The 20,131-nt window shown below is 46.0% G+C and overlaps 1 protein-coding gene across 4 annotated transcripts in view; it reads left to right on the forward strand.

Moving 5' to 3' along the window:
* The window catches only part of ATG3 (autophagy related 3), a 272,476-nt gene that overhangs the window by 49,085 nt on the left and 203,260 nt on the right, over positions 1-20,131 (forward strand). For all 4 annotated transcript variants that reach the window (XM_085622981.1, XM_085622977.1, XM_085622978.1 and 1 more), the window contains exons 3-4: positions 14,322-14,363; positions 16,508-16,557. In XM_085622981.1, coding sequence (XP_085479107.1) covers positions 14,322-14,363; positions 16,508-16,557 — 92 coding nt within the window. The remainder of the gene's footprint in view (positions 1-14,321; positions 14,364-16,507; positions 16,558-20,131) is intronic.

Genomic DNA, 20,131 nt, shown 5'->3' on the forward strand with positions numbered 1-20,131 from the left:
GTGAGGCGAGGGAACCAAAAGATGGGCGTATGGAAAACCTGGCAGTTTTTAGCACATTACTTTAGTAAGCATCCAAATCCCAGGGGGTGATTCTATATTCAAGGCATGTGATCAGGGAGAATCATGACAGTGAGAAGGAAAGGGCGCGTGTGTGGGGGAAGGTGGGCTAGGGTGTGAGAGGGAACGGCGAGGCGGAAGTAGAGGGAAGATGTCGGGGAGGGTGGATTGTTGGGAGGACAGATGGTCGGAAGAGAGTGGAGATAAAAGTAGAGAACTAAGGATTAGATGAAAGAGTGGGCGAGAAGAGAGAGGGAGAGTGATGGCAGAGAAGCGAGGACGAGAGAGAAAAGAAACAAGCGTGCGCGCCGAGCGAGTGGCGGGCGGGCACGACGGCAGGCTGGCGAGTGGTGCGCAGGTGCCTGCTACAAAAGCATAAGAATAACGAAAGAATGAAGAGGGAGTCGGAGAAGGGAGGGTGTAGGGGAGAGGATAAAAAAAAAATGTTTAAAGACATCACGCGGCCTTGAGCAAAAGTAAACAAAGCTGGCAGCTCGAAAGAATGACGAGGGAGTGTTGTGGCGTCCATCTCAGCAAAGAAACCATTGGTTGAGCACGTCATAGCGCAGCTATGATTGTGGAGAGGCGGAGCGAGTTTTCAAAGTGCTGCTGAAGGCTGGAGGTTCGCAGCAGCACTTTGAAAACTCACCTACTAAAGTCTCTCCGAGCAGCGCATGCGCGCTGACTCAGCGAGACCTAAAAATGTTGTGGGAGTAGGAGGTCCATATGTGCTTCTGGGGGAGGGGGTATGTATGGTGAGTCTGACGAGCCCATCCTGAACAAGTAGGGCCGGTTTTGAGATCTGCCTGCCCTCCCCTGCTTCAGGGCACACACACCTCCTGGCCATCTGCATACTCCTCTCAACGGGGGTCAGAGTTGAAGGGGTTGGGGGGGGGCAAACTCCTATCAGCAGTTCACAGCACCGCACCGGGCCTGCCCAGAATGTGCTGGTACGAACGGGGAGGGGTGAGCCTCTACAGAGGGGAAGGGCCTGTGTGTGCAGATAATGCCCAGTCTGTGCCCGCCACCCTCCAAGGCCAACGGCCCTCCGGACTCTCACGGCCAAGGTAAGGGGTTGTCTCGCATATCCTTCTTCATTTATTTATTTATTTATTTATTATTTTATTTAATCTCGCGCCTCTTCCGGCAGTGCGGCTTTTCAAACGCCCTGCGGGTTTTTAAACGTCCTGCGGGTTTTCAAACGCTTCACTCACAACCTTTGTTCATCGAGAGAGCACTTCTGTAACGAACACAGGAGTGCAAGGCTATTTATTAATTTATATAGTGCTAACTACCCCTGACGAGCATAGTCATTCAATTGTTTTGACTCTAAAAGTGCATAGTGTTCAATGTCTACTATGCCTTTTTATTAAAGCGCTCGGACGTCAACTTGACTACATGCGCACCATATAAAAGAAAACATTTCCTCATTGTGAACCCTCTGGCCGTCCCTCAGACAGACCCCGTCCGCCACCTGTTCCCAGCGAGCACTTAAAGACAAGCCCACTGTGCAGGCTTCCGGCACAGAGGCCAAGCAATGAATGGTCATTATCAATTGCATGACTTTGTAAATGGTTAAAAGTTATTGGTTTTTATGTATACTTTTTGTATGTCTGTTTTTACCTACAATGCACGGTGGTGCAGTAAACCTTGCGTTTATTTAAAATTAAAATGCCCCTTTTGAAGGATGTTGGCTTGAATGCGGAGTGCTGCCTAGATGGATTTAGACAAGCGCCACGGCATTGTTTCATATTGTAACTCATACCCTGGGGACAACCATGCAGCACTAGGGCATCTGTGGGTGCGTAGCACCCCTAATTCACAGTCCGTGCCCATTTCAAACTCGGAAGGATGAACGACAAGGCTGGCCCAGTAAGAATGTCCGTCAAAGCCAGGCGCCCAACACCCATTGGACTCAAAGGGCTTCAGCCACCCCGCCTTACCCCTCCTCCCCGTCGTGTGTGGCTCCTGGGATGAGACAGCTTCCCGGGCACACACACAGCCGCACCCGAGCACTTCACAGGTCTATAAAAGACCATTTGCATGTTAATGAGGCCTTGCTGTTGTCTCACCCCTTCAAAGAGCCCCTGCAGCTCCACTCTGCCTATTGCTTAAAGATTCGACCCTCCCCCCCCCTCCCCCCGAAATTTGGCTCTAGTTGCGCCTCTGGTCTAAGCTGAATGTTGTACAGAGCAACAGCAGCAGTCGCGTTGACACGATGGGCTACACTGCCTCGCTTTGTATCCTGTTAAATGCATCGCATTGTATGGTTTCACAAAAGCCTCAACTTTCTTTTGATATTCAAATCTCCCCACTCGGAACCCCATTCACCACGTAACCGGCCTCTGTCTTTTTGAGGAGGAAAGGGGACTTGCAGAGTCAAAAAAAGGTGTTAGTTTAAGTGGTTTTACCCCAAAATACTACACACAGCAAGAAAAACAAGTTTTCAGCCGTACAGCCATCGACATTCACTCAAATCGTTATTAAATACAAAATCCCAGAATGAAACTTTCCGATCAAAGCCTTTATTGGAAGTGCCGGTGCCGCCCCCTAGCGGTTACTTCTTATTGCTCATTCATGACTGAAAATAATGAGACATTAAAAATAAAACTCGTGCAATGCCTGGCGTTCAGGCAAGAAAAGGCAGTGCCAGGCTGCCCCAAAGGGGGTGAAGAAGGGAAAGGTGCAAACTAAGTGATAGGGAGAAAGACAACAACGAAAGACAAACACTGAAAGTGGTGTGTGGTGTCCGATAGGAGGGTTTATGAGGCTGGGTGGTGGTCCGCATTAAAATGCATTAAATACGCATTTTAGCACCTTGCCCACCTGCACACTGTGAGAGAGAGAAGCAGGGAGTGACCGTGACTGTCTGAGTTGCATTAACAGCAGCGCGGCGTCCGAGTGCTGTGAGCATACGGTGTTACAAGGCTCATACTGGCCACTCTGGCCTGTGTTAATAAATAAAATATTGCCTGACATGTTGAGAGATTGAGGATCATTAATACTATATATTTTAATTTTAGCAGCCTATAACTCTGAACTGCTTCAGGCTCATGCCGCAGTGGGCTCTGGGCTCAGCCGACTGTATTCAGCAGCTGAGACCCCACTGAGACTTGCTCATGTGACCTGCAGTAGTTCTTTCCGTGCTAGTAGCAGGCGCGCAACACCCATTGGACTCACAGGGCTTCAGCCCCCCCCTCGCGTCTGGCAGCCCGGGATGAGACAGCCTCGCGGCACACACACAGCCGCACCCGAGCACTTCACAGGTCTTTAAAAGACCATTTGCATGTTAATGAGGCCTCGCTGTTGTTTCACCCCTTCTAAGAGCCCCTGCAGCTCCACTCTGCCTATGGCTTAAAAGATTCAGCCCCCCCGACATTTTTTCTCAGCCCCCCCCCCCCCCCGAAATTTGGCTCTAGTTGCGCCTCTGGCTAGTAGACAAACTAATTTCCTAGGGTGACACCTTCCCTGACTGTTGCTGTTTTTTTTACCCACTTCTACTGTCATGGACTTTTACTGCTTTTGGCGGCTTCTCATTCTGAATGCTGCGGGACTCGGAGAATCATGAATGGGCGCCGACACTGACACAGTTCCATCTTCGGCACCTTGCACCAGAATGGAGCCAATGGCACTTCCGCCACTCAGGGCAGTAAAGTCCCCATGTGGACAGGACAGACCCTGTCTCACTATTCTGATGCATCACGATCATGATGCCAGGGAGGAGAGTCCGGTCAGCTCAGGCTGTGGCAGGAGGTTTTTAGGTTGAGCGCGCATGCCCTGTTCGCTCTGCAAAGCATGCTTTATTGGAGTATGCACTAGAAGCTCCGCCCACTCTCCACCCATATTTGTCATTGGCTTGGGTCATTGTCCTTCATAGATGCTGGCTTCTTATTCGTAAGTAGGCTTGTTAGTCCCTCCTTGGTACCGACAAACATTGGCGGCTGCTTTTCTGTATTTGCAGCGCACTCACCACTTTTCGTATAGAGAGATATGCCGCTCTAACTTTAAAAGCAACTGCCCCTACCCCCACAGCACTCACGGCACAGTGACAAAGCTTTATGAAAAATTATTAATAATTTTTAGAAGAACACAACGCCTGCTTTAAGGACATTGCACTCCATTTTCTTCTTTTTTAACTATAATGTTGAGCGCGACGCTTGCTTCAGGGATACCGTGCTCTGTTCCCTTCTTTTTTGTTTTTTGTACACTGCGCTCTACAATACAATAGGTCTTGCTTTTGCTAAAGTTTGACCTACTGTTATTGTAAATTACAATGTCTTTTAATGTTATAAAAGGCATTGGCATTTACAATGCCAATAGCTCAAAATCTCGCTATTGCGAGACCTATTGCATTGTAAATGCTTGTTATATGAGCCGCTTTATAGTTTGTCATTTTCATATGATTTGGAGCAATGTAATTTCTGGGCTGTGGGGCGCTAGGTGGCGCTGTTGCAGAATGGCTGCCTCCGGGTGAAGCTCCCGCAGTCCGGTGCCCAAAGCCGGTAATTTATCCGTCCTCAATGCTCCCTGCCGCCTGCCGCCTGCGAGCAGAAATCCCTGATGTGCAGCGGCTTAACCTGGGACAGTTTCGGCGGAGGCTGCGATGCGCGATACCTGGTAGCGGTGCAGATCGCAGCCGCCGGCTTTGCAGCCTGAGGATTGGAACGCGCCCTCTGGGGGAGGATGCCTACGAGAGGCCACGGCGCCCACGTGGTGAGTGAGTGTGCCTGTAAGGAGAGGAGGGCTGGCTGGGCGGGAGAGTCGAGTCTGGAACTTGTCGGGTGGCGGATCGGCCATCGGGAGGGCTCGGGGTGCGGCCAAGCAACAGTGCGCTGAGCTGGATTAGCGCTCCGGGGGTGCACCCCCAACATTCACGGATCGGCGTAGGCACGCTGGGCCTAATGAGATACTGCCATGGATTGTTGCCTGGATAATAGACTCATTATTAGATAGTTGGAAGTGGCGGCTACGTGACGGTGAGCACTAGAAGGCACGAAGGGCAAAGGCTGCGGTGCGACATAGTATATGCTGTCAGGCCGAGGCCCCAGACAGCTGCTGGCGGCATGAAATAGAAGCACACAGGGTGCAGGAATTGCGCGGCGACTTGGGGCTCGAGGGGCCGGAGGTTGGACTGAAGAGCCTGGGAGCAGTCGAAGGGGAGTTGAGGTGACCTGCACTGAGGACCCGAGTACAAAACGTGCCACTCTGAGACTTGCTGACCCCTGATTGCAGAAGATACTTGTATATGCTCTGGCGGACATTGGGGGAACAATACTGCCCGAGAATTGTTGATCCAGCCTGCTGCCCGTCCTGCTGAGTCAGTTTAGGGGTGGAGTGGACCCTATTCTTGGATGACGCTGCTGCCTCCTGGGGAGGAGCCCTAACGTAGAGGGTAGCGATGAAGTGTTTGGGGGTGCTGCGGGAGCTGTACAGGCCGGTGGAGTCGCCCGAGAAATGCCAGCGCTGGCGGAGGAGAGGAGCGCCTAGATATACTGACAGTGTAGTGGGGCTGCACGAGTGAGGGAAAAGCCTCGGCCCACTTGCCATCGCGGCAGTGACGGCGCCAGTCTGCCTTTGCGTTGGTCAGATGCACAGCGCTATCTACAGACGGTCCTGACAAAGCTGTGGAGCAACTTTTTGGGACAACACTGGCCAGCGCGTTGCGCGCCCGGCTGTGGTGGCGGAGTTGGGAGTATCCTTGGCTGTATTGATACTCTGAGAGAACCCTCTGCAGACGGACAGAATGGGGAAATTAGACGCTAGACAGTCTCGACTCCAGTTTGAAGCTAAAAAGAATTCTAAAACACTCCCGGAAGGTGACCTCTGCAGTGCGGCAATGGGCGGTCGCGACCCGCCTTGGGAATCTGACGCTGACATGAAAACTATTCTGCTAGAGGTGCGCTAGGGCATAATGTCAATTGCGGAGAAAATGGATGACATTAACGCACGAATTGATAACATTGCTGGCCAAATAGACGGACACGAGGAATGGATTAAAGAAGTAGAAAAGCGCATATCGGACTCGGAGGACGCCACAACGCGTCTGCAGAGCACCATGGCCCAGATGGACAAGCTCTTAAGTTATTGCTGCCAAAGCTGAGGATATGGAAGCGAGAAATCGCCGGAACAACATTAGAATCCTAGGAATACCCGAAAGTACCAACACGGGAAGGATGGAGCAGTATGTGGAAAAACTGTTGTTAGAGGCAGTTGACGCAGAATCCTTCCCTCCTCAATTTGTCGTAGAGAGAGCGCATCGCTCGCTGGGCCCTCGACCGCCGGTGGGGGGCACGCCACGTCCTATAATAGCCCGCCTCCTCAACTACAGAAACCGTGATGCAGCCCTCAGGGTGGCGCGTGAGAGGAGGCAGCTCCACTATGAGGGGGTCAACTTTACTATCTACCCGGACTTCACTGCTGCGGTACAGGAGGACAGGCGAAAATTCCTCCCAATCAAACGGAAGTTGCAACAGGCTCAAATTGATTATGCCTTACTGTACCCGGCCCGCCTTCGCATTACTTACTAGGGGGAAGCAGAGATTCTATATTAAGCCCCAGCAAGCCGAAGAGTTCTTGAAGCATCTGCGCCGACGCAACAAAATGGCGCAACCTACGGATGGATCCCTGACGCCCACCACTTCGGATATTGACTGATCGTGCTATCCTGAGGCAGTAGCGAGCTGACCTAGTAAAAGACTGTGTGAGCTGCGGTCTAACATTAACATGTATATGGAACTCCTGCCGGAACAACTAATAGTGTTGTGTAAAATGCTAGATTGAGCATTGGAGAAGATGAATCAGACACACCGGACACCCTTGCTTCCCATATGGGGTGCGGACTGGCATCTTGGTGCCCCTGGGGAGGTAGGAGTTACACCTGTGCGTCACCTAGAGACTGTCCCCACCTGGGAGAGCCCCCATTTCTTTTCTGGTTACCTGCCCGAGTTAGGGCTTAGTTGCTCAGTTCACCTTCCATTGGGATAGGGAGGGGGAGGGGAATTGTTTTTCTGGCATGTTGGGAATGCTTCAGTGGGAGGGGGTGGGAGGGATTGTTTGTTGGCGTTTACTAGATCGCATACAGGAAGTTCTGGACAGACAGCAAAGTTCAAGTGTAGGCATGGGTGGTGGGATATATAACGATACGCAAATAGCTTCGGTTATTGTCTCTGGGTAATGCAGGGGAAGTGACAATTGACAAATGCCTAGGGATTTTATCCTGGAATGTGAGGGGGATGGGGGACCCTAGGAAGCGGAGGCAGATACTTTCATACTTGGATCGATACAAAATTAGTATAGCGATCCTACAAGAAACGCACTTTAATTCACAGCGGCATATTTCATTTGTTGCGAAGTGGGCAACCTACAAGCTGTTCTCCTCATACTCTTCCTATGCGCGGGGTATAGCCATTATTGTTAAAAGGCAAGTGCCCTTTTTACCACAGGGAGAGATCACAGATCCACAGGGACGATATGCAATTGTATGGGGGAGGCTGGGAGCTGATACGGTCACACTGATTAGCTGTTACGGTCTGAATGTTGATACGCCCGATTTCTTCGCACTTCTGTGGGGTAAAATACTGGCACTGGGCACAATGCATATAATTTGGGGAGGGGATTTTAATGTGGCATTTAACCCTAGCGTAGACAGATCTATGGCGGTGCCATATCATTATACTCGCTCGCAGGCAATGATGCGGGATATTCTGGAAGAGGGAGTGCTACTTGATTCTTGGAGGCATCTTCACCCAGGGTCCATGGAGGGTACGCACTTCACACCGAGCGCGGCGTCGTGGGCTAGGATAGATTACTGCATAACGTCGAGAGCACTGGGCCCATATATTAGAGGGGTGACCCATCTGGCCCGTACATATTCGGATCACTCGCCCGTACACCTACTGATTGAGTTGCCGGGGGGAGGCAGGCCGCGACCTGCATGGCGCCTTCAACCTACAGCCTTGCTGGACGCGGTGTTTCACGCTGAGTTGGAGGAGGAGATTCAGAGCTTTTTTCAGAGGAATAGGGGGTCAGTGAATTTGGTGGAAATCGTCTGGGAGGCCTTCAAGGCTACGATCCGAGGAGTGTGCATCTCCAAAAGCTTTGGAGTGCTCCGGGATATCCGGGGTAGGCTTCAGAGGCTAGAGAGAGAATTGAAGGACTTGGAGGAGCGGATGACTGAAGGTGACAGGGGACATGCACCACTAGAGTTCCGAGATAAGTTATCGGACTACATAGACACGGCGAATCGCGAATCAAAGTTTATGGGCAAATACTGGAAGGCTCGGAGATATGGGGAGGGAGATCGTCCGGGGAGGGCATTGGTGGAGGCCATAAAGAGACCCAAGTTCACCAATTACATCTTGGAAATTGCAGCCCCGAATGGAGACGTGCAGAGACACGATGGGTATACAAGAGGTATTGGTAGAGCACTATTCTAAGTTATATACAACACAGCGCGGGGATCCGCTGGAGTTCGAGCCGTTCTTGGGTGATGTTGCACTGGGATGGTTAGAAGATCACCATTGTGAGTTCTTATGTGCCCCGTTCGAACTGGATGAGGTGCATGAAGCCATAATGCAGCAGAAGTCTGGTAGGGCGCCGTGACTCAAATGGCATTCCCGCGGAATTTTATAAAACATACATAGATATTATGGTCCCTATACTAAAGGAATTATGAGGTGGCCCTTGAGGATGGCTGGCTCCCTCCTTCCATGAGAGAGGCCCTGATTACCTCTATACTGAAGCCCGTCAAAGAGCCACAATATTGCGCCTCCTATAGGCCGTTGTCACTTCTCAACTGTGACACTAAAATTTTGGCGAAGCTGGTGGCGACTAGAGTTCGCCTTCTGATAGAGAAGCTGGTGTTTCCAGATCAGTCGGGTTTTATTCCTGGGAGGGCGACCTCGCATAATCTTCTTACGCTATTCTCTATAGTGCAGAATGTGTCGCCTCAGCTCCCTTTGGCTGCGGTATTCCTAGACGCCACTAAGGCGTTCGACTCAGTCGAATGGGACTACCTTTTTGAAGTTCTGCTCCGTAAGGGATTCCCCCCGGGGTTTGTGTCCTGGGTAAAGCTGCTGTACAACAAGCCTACTGCTAGGGTACTGGTCAATGGCCAGGTTTTGCCTGCTTTCACCATCACGAGAGGGACTCGGCAGGGGTGCACGCTGTCCCCTCTCCTGTTCGCCTTGGCCCTTGAGCCTCTGGCGTGCAGGTTGAGACAGCATCATAAGGATAGAGCGCTCCAATGCCCCATGAGACCAATATTGATCTCTCTCTACGCGGACGATATGACATGTATGTCCGAGATCCCCAGAATAACTTAAACCCATTATTGCGGGAATTCATAGTCTTTGGCGCACTTTCGGGAGTTCAAATTAATTGGGAAAAATCACAATTCTTCCCCCTAACAGCGGCCGTAGCTAAATTTGCACTGGACTACCCACTGGCATGGTGTGACACAGACTTGCGTTATTTGGGAATCCAAGTTTCGGGGGATAGGGATGAAATGATCCGTCTTAACTATGGAACGGCCTTAAGTAAAGTTATAGATCATGTCACACTCCTGCCCTCGAGACACAGCGAAAACCACGATAACGAGCACAGTGGCCGCATGGCAATATATTATGCGGGCCTTTTGGGTTTCGACTCTTTATTCCTCCATTTTGCCCTTGACGTACCACCCACGACTATCCCTGTTGCAGGAGGAGGGCTTACGGCAACTATGCACTCGTGTGCGCGACAAACCTGGGGGGGATCTGTTTTGTTACGGTGTTTTCTGTTCAGCTGCTCAGTTTTTTGGCGATGTGAGGCCTACCCCTTTGGAAATGTTTCTGTATGTGCGATTGCGACAGGGGATGTGGGCGAGTCTCCCGAGCTTCCCGTGGGAGCCAGAAGCCCTGAAGCCGCTACAGCAGCTATTGCAGAATGAGAGCCCTAGACACTTGGTATCCAACCTGTACCGAGTAATTAGCGCAGAGAGAGAGCACCCTCATTGTACAGCACAGGCGCATTGGACAGAGGACCTGGGCTGTGACATTGCAGATTAGCAGTGGCTGTACTGCTGTTTACAGACTGCGGAAATATCAACCAGCGCTAGGTTGCGTATAATCCACTAAGTTTTTGCAGTGCATGTATTGTACCCCGGTTAAGCTATGCCGCTTCGGGCTCCGAGATGCTGATCGATGCGACAGATGTGGTGGCCCGGGAGCTGGATTCCTACATCTAGCTTGGGAATGCCCGAAAGTAATGGAATATTGGGAACAGATATTTGAAGCGCGATCTGAAATGACGGCTCAAGCGATGCCGTGTGACCCTTTAGTCGCGCTCCTAGGCTACACGAAGACCATTCCCAAAGCGTGCCGACAATACGTCAAACTATCACTGTTATTGACAAAACGACGAGTGGCATGCAGTTGGGGTAGGGGGCGGGCCCCTAAGTTTAAGGACTGGTTGGGAGACATGGTGTATTGCCAGGAACAGCTCACAATATACGCAGAGACGCTGCCTTGCTCCTCTAGACCGAAAGATATCTGGGGACCCCTTACGCAATACCTGCAGGCCCGTGCTGCACACCTTCCCCTGGACAGCCCGGTAGCAGTGGGGGGCGGCGGCGAGCTCCCCCTCCCCTGTAGCACTGGCCTAGGAGATGGGGAGGAGATGATGACGCACTATTTTGCAATCACAGGAGAGATGTAAGTATGGCAATTGATTGGCCCATGACAAGGGTGCAGTGATGTCCACTTACTGATAACACTCTTGTATCTATGGAACTTTTGTAAGGTTGTGGATTGTATTGTAACATGCACCATGGTTACTATATGAGACTATATGGGACCATTGGATACCTAAGCATGTTACCCACAATTGATTCCATGCCCGACTGTATACATACACTAGTACAGGTATACCTGCTGTTCTGTCCATGCATTGAACATGTGGTTATTATCTGGAAAATTATAAATAAAGGTTAAAAAAAAAAAATAATTCTGGGCTGTCTTTGCTCTTAGTAATATCTTAATCTTTGGAAATCATCAATGCTCTATGCATTAAATATGGTTTCTTACTATTTTTCCATATTACTGCCTTTTGCTCGAGCCTTGACTACAAGATGGAGGACAAAAGTGTAAAGCTCCTATTCAACATATTGTTAATTAAGGATTGTTAACATATAAAATGATTTACCTAAGCAGCAAAAGGATCATCATGCTATCATACATAAAACTTCGATCTGCAAAGAAACAGAATTTTTACTTAATCCGAACGGAGTGAAAATAAACAGTATTTGTCACCCTTTTATGAATAGTTGGTAAACTTTTTTTTTTTATTTTAACGGCTGCAATTGAAGGAATTTTTTACTGCTCAATTCGTTTTTCTTGAGTTTAAACAGAATTATAGTACATTGGAGATGTCACCTCCGTTCTTTCTTTTTATATGAGACAATTTTATTTGTTTTTATGGAAATACAACATACATAATATAGAAAATTATACATCTTGCCCAAACCAACGCACCATTTTCATGTCCCCTTCTATGTCGCCTCCGTTCCTAACAATGGAAACATCAAGCATCCCCTACTCTCCTCTCTCCCCCTGCTTCTCCCCAGAATGAGTCCTTTGATGACTCCTTCCCACACTTCAAATTGTTCTCTTCCTCCCCAAAGCCAAAATATTAACTATGACCCCTAAGCCAATACATTGTGTGCCCCCCATCTCCCCACTTTTACTCCATAAGGAGGGTTTGCTGACTTTAGGGCCCAGTCCCATTTATTGGTCCTGACTCCTCTTTTGAGTGATCATTCCGATTAGTAGGCTTTGTTGTCAGATCCCCTCTTTTCTCCTCTCAGCCACTGGCCTTGCCATAGTCAGCTGATGCACCGCCTGCCATTGCTGAAGCACACTTTCCCCACTCCAGTTCAGAGCTTGATCGTTGTCGTCTCACGATGGGTGAGCTGCTCCTGGGTAGGAAGCTTCATTGCCTCATGCTACGAGTTTCAGTTGGTCCGTGTCCGTCCTCTTCTCTTTCTGTGGTACAGCGTTTGGTTTCAATTTTATTTTTCCTGGACATAGTCTTTAATTTACTCCTCTGGAGTGATGGGTGTGTGGAATTTCCTGGTCAGGGACCCGAGGGGAGTCCCATTTTGTGTTCCAGCCTGAATATGAAGTATTCATTTAGTTTCTGATAGTGTCTTCAGCTGTAATTGCTGACCCTACCAAGTGAAGATGAAATGGAAGGGGTAAACTCCATCTATCACCACTTTGTGCAAGCCGAGAAACTCCACTGGGTGAAAGCCTCTTCTCTGTTGAAATGTAAGGCCCAAAAAGTCTTGTTAAAGTAGGATTGTGTGACCTTCGAAGATACATTTGTCTCTTTTTCCTTGCTGCTTTTATTATTTGTTCATTCTACTGAAAATAGTGCATCCTTGTCCGGATATTGGATTGTCTTGCGTTTTGCATGGAGGTCCGCACAGTATGGTGGGTTCTGTCAAGCCTGATGTCTTCCATCTCTGACCTTTGTAGTAGGTTTCTGAAAAGCATTGCCTGAAGTTCTCTAGATTGTCAACCTCTGTTTCCGTCGGTACTCCCCAGCTTTGTATGTTGTTTCTCCTCGAGCGACTTACAAGACTTCCACGTGGCTCTGCAGAGAGATATTTTCCTGCAAGTACATTCCTACTTAATGAATTCTTGCTCTTTCTCCTTGTCGTCTTTTCCCCTCTAATGAGAAAACCCTTTCCCAAAGGCCATTCACGTCTTTTTTTTAACCTCCCTTGAAACCCACTTCAGTACAGTCGGATTTCTAGCTGATACTATGCTTGCTCCACTGCTTGGTTGTGCTACACTGCCCTTCTGAAATGGTTCCTTTCCGCCAGAGGTCTGTGTCTCTGTGGCTGTAGCAGCTATGAGTTTCTGGGTGGGAGGGGGCGGGGTTATATTATATTATAGTGTATTGTATTAAATTATCCTTGTGTCAATCGGACACTGGAAGTCCAAATAGTGCACAGTATGAGGATTCCTGTGTTCCTCTTTCCTGGCTAAGCTTCATTCTTCCCATTAAAATTAAACTTTAATATTTTTTTGTTTTGTTAAATAAAATACGTAGTAATTTCTGTATTTGTGTGCTGTATGTATTTTATTTTAATCTTTTATTCAGATTAGCAGACAATTCAGTTACCTGTTCAAAAACCTTTTCTCTGGTCATTTTTGATATCTCACTGGAGTACCCTTCAGTTACGGAACCCCATGTAAGGATTGTAAGCCATTAATATAAAATTAAATGTTTGGAGGCCTGCCTTTTTTCCATTTATTTAACATAAATTGCTTGGGGTGGTGGGGTTCCCAGACTTCCAGTTGTGATTCATTCGGTGATGTACAGAAGTAAAAATGTGCATAGATACTGCTTTATATAATTAAGTTATAGCCTGATCCGTACATCGTTCTTAGTTTTCTTGCTGGTCTGTTACTTCGATTCTAGCTTATTGTTTTATATGTTAAGATAAAGGTGGGACTACCATTCGTTACTGTAATGGAAAATGGATCAGCATGATTGCCCATATCCCAAAATAAAAGAGCCTGTTATCATTGTATAGTGGGCAATGTCTAGTACAATGGGCAATATCTAGTGCATTAAAACACTTTTCCTCATTGCAGACCTGAAGAGGAAAACCTGCCCCACAGCACAGAATATACATTACACAATGTACTCAAAATCGAAATCTATTGGTTGCAAAAACGGTTTTAAACACAACGCCCGCTGCAGTTCCTCCTTTTCTTATTTCTGTATACTCATCTGACACTGCTAATAATACCAGGTAGTATATTATAGATTGACAAATGCATCCTTTCGTGCCTCTGGCCAGCAGAGGACAGAAATTACTGATTAAACAAAGGAGGTGTCAGCACATGAGGGCTACAGCCATCAGTTTATCATTGTCTTAGTTACAAGTACCAGCTTTATTTTTCATAATACATAACTGAATTTGCTTTTTTTCCGTTTCTGGACTTACCCTTTTGGGTTAAACCTCTGTTTTGATTTTCATCTTCCTTCACTTCATAATTTCATTTTATGGGACTGCACATTAACCTTCAAGAGGTGAAAATGTGTTTTTATTTTGTTGAGAGTATCCTTTCAAACACTGCACACCTGAACCACTAATTCATTCAAATGGCTATCCAGATTGAATATACACAGTAATGGTACATGCATTTAAATTGTCTATTAAAAATTTACCCGTTTTATCATTGATATTATTTTCTTCGTTTCGTAATTAGGAGTCAAAGTTCAAAGAAACTGGAGTATTGACACCAGAAGAGGTAAGTAATAAAATGGTTGTGACCTTTTTGAGGAATACCTCTAACATTACTGAAAAAGAAAGTGTCTTTCAGTGGAAAGAAGGTTAAATGTTATTTTCATCAGTTTCCTTGTAGATTTGCTCTTGTCCCAGTTACACTCATTTAGCTTTCAGCTTTCTGTAAAATCATCAAAATGTAGATTGATAATGATAGCAAAGCGAAGTTGAATGTATGAGAGGTTTGACTTGTACGTTTCTGTGTTATGACACACTGACTTGAGTATTAAGCAGAATGAAATTTAATACAGGTTCTCAGCTAGGACTGTTTTTATCCCTTTCCCAACTTCTCTGGGCCTGCTGGCTCATATAATACTTTTGAAAACCATACAATGAAGAGTTATGACCTGCTGCCGAGGGCTATAACCGCTGTTAAAGGCCCCACACCAAAGTTATAAGCCTGATGGACTACCTTGAGGGAGAGGCCCTTTAGTAACCTTTAAAGCTCGACGCAGAAGGGCTGCAACACTATTAAAACATTCCACGAAGTGAGGTAGAATGTTGTAAAATAAACAGTGGAAACAAAAAGATAAGCATTGGAATATTGGAGCAGAAGATCTGTGCTGGCCATTATTTGAAGTTTCATATTGCTTAACAACCTTGGCCACCACTGGAGTACTGTTGAGTGTGATGCTGCTGTGGTTCAGAGCATACATAACCGCACCAAAGAGCCAGCTTGAGTATATTGAAGATTTTCAAGTGTGGAGGTTGGTGTTCCATTGTACATTCGGGCAATTTTGTAGTGTGATTCGAGATCTGTATGCTAGCCAGGCAGTTAATTCTTGGGTTACCTTGATAATAAAGCCCTTGCTTCATGCTACTGTCTAAACGCAATAAATCAGATACTGGTAGATTATATATGTATGTGCTGGTGGTTGGCAAAGGGACCTTGTGAGTGCAATTGAGGTCATCCCCTTAAGCCAAGGAGAGCACCCTCAAACTTGCTTCTGTTCTCTTGTTGGTCATTGCTTCACAGGTGAAGGAGGCCAGCATCTCTATTGGTACATAACCTCTATGCTGTTAGATAAGCACATGGAACCTTGAAGACGCATTCAACACAATATTACTGTGTGTTGGTGTGGAGTATGAAGTTGATGGTGCCATTCTAAAGCTTTGTAACTACATGTTCGCGTTACATTTTTATGCTTTAGAGACCGGAATTACTCGAACATATAGCTACAAAAAGAAATTATTCCAACTATGCACGTTCCAAAAGAATTATGTCTCCTTTCTCTTCTACAACTATATATATTTTAACTTGTGTTTCTAGGTGCTCCATTTGCCATACTAAACTGATTTTGTATTAGTTTTTTCTTTTTCCAAAAATGTGTTAACCAATTTGACGTTTGTCATGCACCTTAACAGCTTCATTCATAATTTGTTGTTTGCTTGCCGTCACAAATTTTTCCTGTGTCCTCATTTGCTTCTTTTAATATGATTGCACCCCACCTTTCTGTGCCATTTTCCTATTGCCCTGCCTCGTTTGCCAACTCCTTTGCCTGAAAAATGGACTTAACTCCATAGTATTTAGTGAATTCTACAATCTAGATTGGCAGTAATTTGTTAAAGTAGAACACTTTTGTGCTGCACATGGTATCTTTTTTTTTTTTAATCCTTTGTTCAAAGTGATAACCTTAAAAAATGTAAAATGTTCATGGTGGTTTTGGCGCCAAATAGCTTTGAATTGATTTTTGAGGCTTGTGGTTAATTGGCTGAACTTTATACTTCCAAAACAAAAATTAATCTGTGATTGATTGTTCAAAGCATGTTGAGGTAGGCACTCGTTGAGGTGTACTTGGTGCCTCTGTGCTGGTTCCCTCTCCTTACTGTAGGTATAGCAGGTAATTCAGTGACTCTTTCAGTTACGAAACTCCATGTAAAGATTGTAAGCATTTATTATAAAATTCAACTTTTGGAGGCCTGTCTTTTATGTTTTCATTTGTTTGGCAGTCACATCACACACAAATTGCAATCAGAAATAGTATGACTTCTTTGCAAAGTAAGTACATCCTTTCTGAAAACAAAGTTATATCAAGGGACAGTAATAACACACACAAATTAAGAGTTGTTTGACACTAGTATTCATCTTGTTTTCTTCTTTCTCAACAGTTTCTGGCAGCTGGAGAACATTTAGTGCACCACTGCCCTACTTGGCAATGGTAAGTCAAGCAAACAAAACGGGAAGTAGATACATTATGTGCCTTGCATAAGCTGTCAAAAATATTAGTACTAATTGCACAATATGTCTCCAGTTTGTTTACAGCCTTCGGGTGTTGGTAGGTCTTGTCAGTGTGGTATACTGCTGGTAAATGTTGTGGAATTTGTTTCTAATAGTTTTTAAACTAATCAATATGCACACTACATTTGTGTTCAGTACTTCCCCAGTAATTTATAGCTGCGCATGCTGTGCTCTCCTTTTTGTATAAAACGTTGAGAGTACGAGGTGGTAGTCAAAAAAGACGAGGTTTTTGGAGGTGGAGAGTGCTTCTAGTCATTGTAATGCACGGTCTGAGTGCATACTGCGGTCTCAAACTGGATAATCCTTATCCCAACGGACACATATCAATTGGGCCATGGTATGACGTGTAGTATCCAAAATTTATCAGCATAGGTATTTTATGCAGAATAGTTTCAGTTGCCTCTTGTCTGTTGTAGGTGTGAATTCGTCAAATTATTTTTTCCATAAATCAGTTATTGTCTCACAATTAGGTTTATTTCAGTGTTGATGCTTGAGAATACAAGTTATATATAATGATTTTTAAGATTATGACTCACTGCGAAGATTTCGACCTAGCTAATGTGTTTTAATGCCAGGCTAGGACTTTTTCAAGACCAAATGTGGTACTCTAAAAGCAAAATTTGGTCCTCGCAGGCACAGATACAGGTTGTTGAAAGGACTACAATGATAGTGCAGCGGGGTGCATGCTTCAAGCATGCTGTGTCTTGGAAATACTGGAAGAGATGCTGGAAGAGACTGGCTGCAGGATGTGTTAAGACCTTGTGGCCTGGTTATCTTGCATGCCTCAGAAGAACACATTTTCAAACATGTATCAGCTGTTGAGGATTGGAGTTCTTGTCATAGAATGGCCCTGTGCCAGTGGGCATAAGCGGAAGTGTGAGCACAAGGATGTGTGAAGTACATTATCAGTTGCAGATTATGTGACGTTAAGGGATGTTTTATAGTCCCATCTGAAGTGACGGAGCACACCTGATGAGTGATTGGATGCTTTTTCAGATTCTGATACTGAAGCAGAGTCTGTCAAGCTTCATCTGGTCTTTTCCTTTTTCCACCATTTTTTAACATAGTTTTCAATCCACGTTGTGTAGCAGTATCCTTATGTCTTGTGTTACATTGCCTTGCAAGATGTTTTTTTCCCCTGGTAGAATAGTGTAAATCATTACCTTATAAGTAAGGTAGCAGTTCTTACAGAAGATGCAGCACTGGTTGAGCAGCCAATGCATATCCCTAATTTAGAGTCTGATTAGATCTTGACAGATAAGCTACTCGGTCACAAACGTGATGGATAGCCCATCTATCACATTGCAAGAACCATAGGATATTATGCTTTTCTAATACAGCAGACGGAATATCCGTCACATTTGTGTTGAAATATCGCATCCGACAAGATCTAAATCATGCCGTACGTCATGCATCGTTAGCACTTTGAATGTGTAGGCCCATCCTCCCAGAAGCCAGGGTCAGTATGGTATTGGCACCATCCAAGTAGGAGAGTACGAGGGCTTCAAGTGTTTTTCTGAAGATCATGTGCACCAAGGTAATTTTATTTAGCATAGAAGCAATTTTGATTGAGTTGCTGATTTAGTTATTTTGTGCATGCATAGAGTTACGGTGCATAGTTGTGTTGTGAATTCCTAATCTTTAAAATTGGGGAGCTATTCTTGATGCTGGGCTTGTATGGTACTATTGGTTAGATGGATGTTTTTTGTCTTCTATTCCATTTGAGGGCTGGTGTTTAATATCCAGACTTGGATGAGTGAGAGTCTGCGTTTGAGTTGGGTTTTTTGTTTACATTCACTTAGTTCAAGGTAGTTGCCATACTGGTAAATCTCAGGAGATATAGATGATGAAGACTAAATTGAAAAGTAAAGGTCCTGGCTTGCACTCTGCATGGCACTACTAGTTTGGTGTCCTGAAAGTGCAGATCTGCATTTGCTTGATCTGATGAAGAGTTTAGGCGCAGAAAGAAAGGATAAGGAAGTCTGTGTTAAAGGGAGTGAATTTTGGAGGTGGCGGATGCTTACAGTTTTTAGTCTCTCATAAAAGAAGTGAATGTGTGAGTCATTATCTTGAAGAGGGATATGATTGATTCTAGTTGGTGGATTGGATGGTGTCATCTTGGTGCCTTGTGTTGTATGGATTTTTTGCAAGGTGTACATTTGTTGCTCCACACTCACCACTCCACTGCCCCCCACCAAAGTCAACAGTAGGAATACTAGCCGGTGTAGGAGATGAGTGGAAGTTTCAGAAAAAGATAGTTTCTTAGATAAGGTGGTGACGAGTTGAATAATATCCCCGATGAAGGTTTGCCTGAATCTGGGTGGTCTGAAGAATGAGTGAAATATGTCGGTCTGGCAGGCAAAGACCGACCTTCCTAAGGTGGGCAAGTAGCCTATTTTCACATACTTAAAACTTGTACTTCTAAATTTCACATTTCACGTACTCCTTACCACATCACACACCGCACTTTCCCTTTCACCTCCCAGCTTAGCTGTGTAATGCCTATCCTAAACCTGCTCCTAAAAGTTGCATGTGGTTTACGTGCTTTTAGTTCTCCCACCTTGCCTCACTGCTGAGCCATTCATGTTTTTATGAATATCACGAGGGGGGTCGGGGGGCTATAGAAGGACCAGCATACAGGCCACAACCAACTATGCAAAATAAAAGAGTATGCTGTTCCTATGAGGCGGAAGAGGGAGAAGAGAGATGAGAAGAGGGAAGTGTTTATCGACCAGGCGCTGGAATAAGAGTGTGTACTTGCACTGGGATATCACCAATAAGGAGCAAGGGCCCTCACACACCCTGAGGGGTGTCATGCTTCATCATAGGGCAGCTCCTCGTTGGGCCGGTGCTGCAATGCCTAACGGGCCCCACAAGGGGGCTCTTTGCCGGAGTTCTTTTCTGGTTGCCGTTGTGAAGCTAAGGGTGTTCTGAGAGGGCTTGTGTGTAGTGAGTAGAAGTGGGGTGAAGTGAGTGTGATCTAAAAATAGCTACAAGAGTCTCCAAAGGTAATTTTATTCACTGGATTCTAGTGCTATGCATTATAAAATCGACGGGTGAGTCGTTGACTGAAGAGGGGAAAATTATATCCTCTTCGATCTAAAGGAATGTGTAAGGTGTGTGGATTGTCGACATGTTTCATGCCCTATACTGTCCAAACGGATCTAGGCATTTCATAAGGACCTAAATTGCATCTACTCCTCATAGGGGATGGCTTTGACTAGGTAAAACTCAAAAGAAAAAGTCACATCTCCTAAAGTCTGGCCTCAAAGAGTAGTCCAATTGTGTGGTGAGTGAAAGAGGTTAAAAATGTATACCTTCTGGAAGAAAAGGCACCTGGAGAGAGTAAAAACAAACAATTAAAGGTTACGTCGTAAGATCTCAGAGTTATGGGAACCACAAAGCCGTGGAGGGGAAAGGGAAAAGGAAAGGGTGGTCTTTTGCGCTATACACAGATAAAAACAACAATGCTGCTTGATATAATCAAGGAGATA

Source organism: Triturus cristatus, chromosome 8, assembly GCF_964204655.1.
Source record: "Triturus cristatus chromosome 8, aTriCri1.1, whole genome shotgun sequence".
Lineage (NCBI taxonomy): Eukaryota > Metazoa > Chordata > Amphibia > Caudata > Salamandridae > Triturus > Triturus cristatus.